This window comes from Phragmites australis, chromosome 8, assembly GCF_958298935.1.
Source record: "Phragmites australis chromosome 8, lpPhrAust1.1, whole genome shotgun sequence".
Taxonomy (NCBI): Eukaryota; Viridiplantae; Streptophyta; class Magnoliopsida; order Poales; family Poaceae; genus Phragmites; species Phragmites australis.
The window spans coordinates 37,289,732-37,297,303 of NC_084928.1; the positions used below are offsets into that span (position 1 = coordinate 37,289,732).

General features: G+C 49.2%; 2 protein-coding genes across 2 annotated transcripts; one reads left to right on the plus strand and one right to left on the minus strand.

Moving 5' to 3' along the window:
* Positions 1-1,395: 1,395 nt before the first annotated feature.
* Positions 1,396-4,133, plus strand: LOC133927416 (aspartyl protease family protein 1-like). Its single transcript, XM_062373878.1, has 8 exons — positions 1,396-1,892; positions 1,976-2,593; positions 2,694-2,829; positions 2,913-2,998; positions 3,119-3,230; positions 3,332-3,395; positions 3,477-3,548; positions 3,820-4,133. Exons 1-8 carry the CDS (start codon positions 1,585-1,587, stop codon positions 4,017-4,019), a joined length of 1,596 nt encoding a protein of 531 aa, XP_062229862.1. The 5' UTR covers positions 1,396-1,584; the 3' UTR covers positions 4,020-4,133.
* A 1,411-nt stretch (positions 4,134-5,544) lies between these two features.
* Positions 5,545-6,987, minus strand: LOC133927417 (putative UPF0496 protein 2). Its single transcript, XM_062373879.1, has one exon. The coding sequence runs from the start codon at positions 6,863-6,865 to the stop codon at positions 5,714-5,716; it is 1,152 nt and encodes a 383-aa protein (XP_062229863.1). The 5' UTR covers positions 6,866-6,987; the 3' UTR covers positions 5,545-5,713.
* Positions 6,988-7,572: the final 585 nt, after the last annotated feature.

Genomic DNA, 7,572 nt, shown 5'->3' on the forward strand with positions numbered 1-7,572 from the left:
AGTTGCAACCAACCTTATTAACTTTTAAATATTACTAGGCGGATTGATGTGCGTACGCTGCGTTCATTTTTTGTTGTTGTACAGAGTGTGACCAAAAAACTAAAAAATTAGATTCACTATTTTTGGACATCTCTATATTTATTTATGAATTTATCAATATTTAACAAATTTGTTTAATTATGGAAAAAGTGGTAATTTTATGCATACACATAATTTTAATATGTAGACAACAGTAATACAAAAATAACTAAATTTGTTTCATATTTTTTTACCTTTCAATATTTTCCTATGTATTTTAGTTTATTTCAGCCGATTTATCAATATAACTATTATTTCTTTCGCTATTTTTCTGGAATTTTGAAAAAAAACTATGTGTGCGTATATACATATGGATACATATACGTATGCAATATATGTACCCATACGTACACATATACGTATGTGTGTATATATACATACTCATGTGTGAAACCTACATAATCAGTAGCTATAGCAATCTGGCCTCCAAAATTAATCCAGTTCTTGGCCTTTAATATATGTAATAGATGTCTTCTTCCTGTTTGTAGATTGTAGGCACTTTATCTAAAGCCGCTGTGAACTAAACAGTCATTTGTTTTTTCATGGAGAACAATCTAAAGCCTGTGTGAACTAAACAAAGTCATTTTCATGGAGCACAATTTAACGCCAAATGGTCGTTGAACAACCTAGAGTCGATTTCTTTCAGCTGGCCTGGCCTGCACGTCAATGTGCTGATGTAGATAGCTAGCTAGGGCCGATTCCAACTACCATGAATAATCAACAACCATATAATAACTTGTGTCTTGAGTCCTCCGGCTTGCAAAATATCATTCATGTACAAAGCTAGTAGCTCAACACACCAAATATTGTTCTCAATCGTAGCAAATTATTAAAACGGAATCAGGCACATACCACCATACCATATTACCATGCTAGGTGTGGTGTTTCAAACTCCATTGCATACCAGGTGTCAAAGGTGATGTTTGGAGAGAGAAAAGAATTAGAAGCACTAACTAAAGGACATTGCTGGTGCTCGGATGTCCAATAAGAAGATATATGCTCCGTTGCAATATCTTGAAACATCGTCTGCAACATCGGAGAACAACATTTGCAACGTTAAAAAAAAGTGCAACAGAAGTAACAGAAGCATGCAACGTTTGGAAGCATCATTTGGAAAGTGAAGCTGCAACGTTGTCCCTTTTTTTTTTTTCCGAATCCATGGGACGTTCTAATCCAAGCATTACCAATAGAAAAAAAAAGCATAAAAAATTACAAGGACCAACGACTATGACTTGTGACGCTCTCCCACGCGGAGAGCAGAGGACACACACGACCTTCCCTCCCGCGTCGGCCATCCGGCCCCCTTCGTCCTCCGCACGCCGGCCAATCCTCGTCTCCTCTCCTCTCCTCTCCTCACCGTTGACGAAAGCAACACAGCAGAGGAGACTTTGACTTCTCCACCATTTTCCTCCTCCTCCTCCCGCCCTCTTAAGATGTTACGTACGGTCCCGCCCACCAACCTCAACTTGCCTTGCGGCCCCTGCACGTCTCCTCCTCCTCCTCCTCATGGCTCACTCCAACCATCGCCTCCTCGTTGCCTTCGCCGTCGCCGTCGCGGTGTATCGTGCCGTCGGAGAGGCGTCCGGGGTCGGGTTCAACCTCCACCACCGGTACTCCCCGGTGGTCCGGCAGTGGGCGGAGGCCCGGGGACACCCCCTCGGCGCGCAGTGGCCAGCTCACGGCTCGCCGGAGTACTACTCCGCGCTGTCCCTCCACGACCGCGCACTCCTCGCCCGCCGCGGCCTCGCCGGCGCCGACGGCCTCCTCACCTTCTCTGATGGCAACGACACCTACCGCATCAGCAACCTCGGATTGTGAGTCTCGTTAATTAAACTCTACTGCTCTTATCGACCGATTTCGTTCCAAATTAAGAGGGCTTCAACCGATTGGTTTGCAGCTTGTACTACGCGGAGGTGGAGGTGGGCACGCCGAACGCGACGTTCCTGGTGGCGCTGGACACCGGCAGCGACCTCTTCTGGGTGCCCTGCGACTGCAAGCACTGCGCGCCGATCGCCAACGCCACGGAAGAGGGGCAGGGCGGTCCCAAACTCAGGCCGTACAGCCCGAGTCTGTCGTCGACGAGCAAGACGGTGACGTGCGACAACGCGCTCTGCGACCGACCCAACGCCTGCGGCGCCGCGGGCAACGGCAGCTGCCCCTACACCGTCAGGTACGTGTCCGCGAACACCTCCTCCTCCGGGGTGCTCGTCCAGGACGTCCTCCACCTCACCAGGGAGGGGCCAGGGGGCGCCGCTGCCGAGGCCTTGCAGGCCCCCATCGTGTTCGGGTGCGGGCAGGTGCAGACGGGTTTGTTCCTGCAGGGCGGCGCCGCGGACGGCCTGCTGGGCCTCGGCATGGAGACGGTCTCCTTGCCGAGCGTGCTCGCCAGCAGCGGCCTCGTCGCGTCCAACAGCTTCTCCATGTGCTTCAGCCACGACGGCGTCGGCCGGATCAACTTCGGCGACGCCGGCAGCCGGGACCAGGCCGAGACGCCCTTCATTGTCAGCAGCACACGGTTAGTCGCTGCATCACTTCCAAGACCGCCTCCTTGCTAACCATGTGTTTGCCTCGGCAACGATGATTGCTAATCAATCGATTGGTGCAATCTTGTGCAGCCCAACGTACAACGTCAGCTTCACGTCGATCAACGTCGAGAGCAAGTCGGTGCCGGTGGAGTTCACCGCCGTCATGGACTCCGGCACGTCCTTCACGTACCTCAACGACCCGGAGTACACAGAGCTCGCCACCAATGTGAGCCTTCGTCCAATGCCGTTTGACATCTGAAGTACGGAATCTGTGTCATGAACTCATATGGTCTTCTTGTTCGAGTGCAGTTCAACTCCCAGATTCGCGAGAGGAGAACCAATTTCAGTAGTGACTCTGCAGGCTCTGTTCCGTTCGAGTATTGCTATTCACTGAGGTAAATACCACGACTGATTGCCCTTCACCAGCATCCTTTTTTTTTGCGGAAGACCAGCATCCAATTTTTTTTAAGCTTATCTGTCTGTGATGATTTCATTTGCTATTGCTGTCAATGCAGACCTAACCAAACAGAGGTGCTCATGCCGGAGGTGAGCCTGACGACCAAGGGTGGCGCCCTGTTCCCGGTCACCAGTCCGTTCCTTGTCTTTGCCGACCAGATCAACGGGGAGGTAAACGAAATGTGTCGGAAGCAAATGCATGCTGCTGCTGCTGTATTCTCCTTGTGAGCTCTTGTCTTAACTGACACCATTGCCTGCCTGAACCTGAACAGTTTCGTCCTATCGGTTACTGCCTGGCCATCCTGAAGAGCGACATCAGCATCAACATAATCGGCCGTACGCTCCCTTCTCCTCTCTCCAATATTTCATTGAATTTTCAGTAGAGTTAACGGTCAGTGACCGACCTGATGCGTGCAGAGAATTTCATGACCGGGCTCAAAGTTGTGTTCGACCGGGAGAGGTCCGTCCTGGGCTGGCAGAAGTTCGACTGTAAGCACCTACACTTTCAATGACCGGATCACCAAATTTAAGTCCATCGGCCCGTTTGGAACGCAGGAATTTTTCTCTGATTCATACATACAGGAAATGGACTGATTCTGCCAAACTCCCAAGAAATTCTTGCGTTCCAAACAGAGCCAACATGGGTGTGTAGAAAGAGGCTGATTGGTTGCCGGCGTGGGAGGATCATGGCTCAACTGATATAAGAAGCTGTATCTGAATGTCTGATCGCCCTGACACAACAAGCTGTGCTGTGCTGCAGGTTACAAGAACGCGAGAGCGGCAGACGCCCCGGACGGGAGCCCCAGCGCCTCCCCGGCGCCGACGACTCTCAAGCCGCAGCAGGACGGCGGAGGCGACAGGTACCCCGGCGCGGCGCCCGTGCCGCGGTCGGCCGGCGCCGCCCGCACTCTCGGAGGCCTCTCCCTGCTGCTTCCTCTGCTTGTAGCAGCACTTGTCTGAAGACGGATCCTTCGTTCCCGGCCGCTGCAGTTGTGTACATAAAAACTCGTTTTTGATTCAGAGCTCAGGTGCATAGATCGTTTATACGAATAAACATATAGTTGATTTCTTCTACCGTGTTTCCTCCCAACCATATCAAGACAAGCAAATTTAAAAGAAAAAAAAGGAAAAAAGTACCACATGTGGTTTTTTGCAAGTTCGACCAAAAAATCTGAGTTTTTAAAACAGAAAATTTGTTGTAAACAAATTAGGGGCAGATCAAATGTATTATGTTATTATTTGAGTGTTAAAAGGAGCCATAAAATTCGCTCTATAGGTCATAGAATTACAGCGTTAATCGAAAAAAAATCTAAACCACTCATTATTATGAACATCTAATGGTCTAGATTAAACCAAAGAGTCCATCTCAAATACCATGCATAAATAGCTAAATTCGGAATTAAAAATTATGAAAAATTAGAGGGTCGATTTCCATACGATTTGGAAAGCAAAATATCCTAAATAAAGAGTCCAAATAAAATAAAATAAATAATAATTGAAATTAGGTTAGAATAGGAAAAAAGAAGGATAAACATCAAATTACTCTTAAAAATCAAATTATTATAAAAAATCAAATACCTAAATAAAGGGTCCATGTGAAATACAATTAATCAATAGCTAAAGTTCACAATAAAAAATAATGATTTTTTTCAAAAAAATTTACTAGGATAATATATTAAGAAGCATTATGTAGCTTAATGTTGTCGCATCAAGTACGCAACAGGCAAGATAAAACTATTTTGATTTTGGTTGGTCTGCCTACACCTGTGAAGAATCAAGATGTCGACTAGAGGAGGGGTGAATAGGTATTTCTGAAAAATTAAAACTTTACGGTGGATTAATCAGAATCCGAAACATCCGAGTTCAATCCCGAACGTCTGACCTTGTCCGAAAGTTCTAACCTCAACCCGGATATTTCGGTCACAAAACTAGAAACTGAAATTAAACTACGCTTACACAACTCTACTTGAATCCAAATGTTACAATAGATCACCAATATTGTTTCCCAGCAGTTTAGCTGCCTGCCCACGCGTGCCTTCAGTGACCCGATGATCATCTCTGCTTGTAATATTTTTCCTTTCTCAGTGTCGCCGGCCTTTTCTCTTCTTCGACAATCAACATGATTTCGGCTCCTTTCATCCTTTGTGTGTGTATTGAATATTGATGCGTATCAGCGGCAATGAACTTCAGAATTTGCAATCGCAAAAAAAAAAGTTATTGAGAGATAAATCTCTGTAGATTATCGGTTAAACCACTCAGATAGTAGAGCACTCGCTTAGCATGCGAGAGGTATGGGATCGATACTCCGCATCTCCACTTTTTATGCATTTTTTTTCTTCTCCCCGCGCTTCGTAAGAACAAGTAGATGCTCAAAGAAGCTGTTTGTTCCTCAATCTTATATTTGAATATTTCTGTCCACGAAAAAAATTCGTCTACATACAAAACAAAAACAAGTACTCTTAATTCTTCACATTTCTACGCTGGAATCATACTATCGAAAGTTAATTCTTCACATTTCTACTCTAGAATCATACTATCGAAAATTATTTCTTCACGTTTCTACTCTAGAATCATACGATCGAAAATTATGGACAAATATTAACAAATCAATTCACAACCAATTGTTTGCTTTTTTAAAAAAAAGGAAAAACAAACTAATTTTGCGACGGCGTCGTCTCCAGCGAGGGCAAGCCTCGAGTCATCTCGTGAGCCACCATCCTCCTGCTCCGGTTGATGGTGATCAGGCAGAGGCAGACGTGCTCCTCCAGCTCCTCCAGCTGCGCCCTGAGGTCCTCCCCGCACTCCTCCTCCTCCCTGGCAACCTCCAGCAGCAGCGGCCGCTCGCCGTGGCCGCGCATCGCGATGCGCGCCACGTCGCGCCCGTGCTCCAGCTCATCGTGCGCGCGCCGCACCATGCGGCTTACCGTGTCCAGGTCCCGCCCCACGATGTACGCGCCGCGAGCGGCTGCGTCCACCGTGGCCCCCGCGCGCGCGTAGTGCCGCTCGCTGACCTTGTCGGCCGCGGGGCTGGCGCCGACGGCCGCGGCCGCCGCTCCGATGCCCACCACGGCGTGCGCGGCGAACACCACCGCGGCAACGATGGCGGCCGCGCACGCGGCGACTAGGGCCGCCGCGGCCGTGCCCCGCACGACGCGCGCCGCCCGGGCGAGCCTCCGGAGCCGTCGCTGCGCCGCGGCCAGGCGCGAGGCCAGCGGGCTGCACCGCGCGTGCACCTCGTGGAACCCGGAGAGGCAGCCCGGCGAGAGCGGGTTATCGAGGCGGACGTGCGCCGTGAGCGCGTCGCTCGCGGCAGGGCTGTCGCTGCCCTCCATCCGGAGGAGCAGCCGGCAGAGTGTGAGGTGGTGGCGCCGCGCCGCGCCGATGGCGACGAGCAGCGAGGAGCACGCCTCGCAGGCATCCTGCGTCACGTCGAAGTACTCGATCAGTAGCGTCTCCACGCGGCGCCTCCTTCGCCGTCGCCGCTGCCGACTTTCCCGCGAAAGCACCTCCGGGCTCGGCTCCAGAACGAAGTCGCCAAGAACGGTGTACGAGCACGACTGCTCCATAGCCGCCGCCGCCGCCGCCGTGTCGACCTCATCGTCATGGCACGAGTCTCTGACGCTCGACTTGGAGGATGACGGCTTGAATGAAGTGAAGGTGTGCCTGAGGTGGTGGTGCGCGTGCGACCACAGGTCGAGGAAGGACTTGGACTTGAAGGCGCTGTCGTACTCCTCGTCGACGTCGAGCGAGCTGCGCGGCCGAAGCCGCGCCGGAGTGCTGGAAGGGGTGGAGTTGCTCCTGTCCATGGTGTCAGCTGCATCGATCGAGTTGGAGTAGGAGATGAGATCGATGGAGCCAGCACGCAACAAACAACGCAACAAGCTGGGCAAACCAAAGCAACGTGGCGTATATATACAGTAGAAAGCGTCAAGAAATGGTTTTGAGTCTTTTTTGGGTAAAGAATTAATGTCGTTGCTTGACATGCAATTCAAGTAGGAGTAACCCAAGCTAGCTAGATAGCAAGACAAGTGTGCAGCTAGCATTGACAGCAACTTAGCATGAATGAGACTAGCTTGCTTGACTATACTATATATGCATCAAATGTTCACACTCCAACTCCTCCTAGTGGACAGATCGAGTTCTTCTCCGTGAATTAAGTGAATACACTACGTGTTTAGTAATTTAGGTAACTTGCAGTATGTATAGTATATTGCGTGATGAAAACATCGTAAGATGATCGAGCTTGTCGACAGTAATACATATACATCAAGACAAAGCATGCACTCCTTCAAATTGTTAAAGATCGACTACCTTAGCCACAAAACATGTACAGTAGAAAAACCAGCAGGAATGGCCAATGGGTGCATTTGCTAATTTGGCGAAGGAAATAGCAAAACATGGCTAAAAAAATTGTAAGGAAGAGCAAACATTACATCTGGCACAAGTCTTATCTTCGTGCAAATGACCAAACGTGGATGCATGTAAATCAATCGTGTATAGAAATTTATAAGCA

Bases quoted from the DNA above. Each gene is read 5' to 3' on its own strand.
- LOC133927417 (XM_062373879.1), bottom strand. From the start codon at position 6,865: ATGGACAGGAGCAACTCCACCCCTTCCAGCACTCCGGCGCGGCTTCGG.
- LOC133927416 (XM_062373878.1), top strand. From the start codon at position 1,585: ATGGCTCACTCCAACCATCGCCTCCTCGTTGCCTTCGCCGTCGCCGTC. The intron at 2,999-3,118 runs GTAAATACCACG...CTGTCAATGCAG, and splicing joins GAGTATTGCTATTCACTGAG to ACCTAACCAAACAGAGGTGC. The intron at 3,231-3,331 runs GTAAACGAAATG...GAACCTGAACAG, and splicing joins CCGACCAGATCAACGGGGAG to TTTCGTCCTATCGGTTACTG.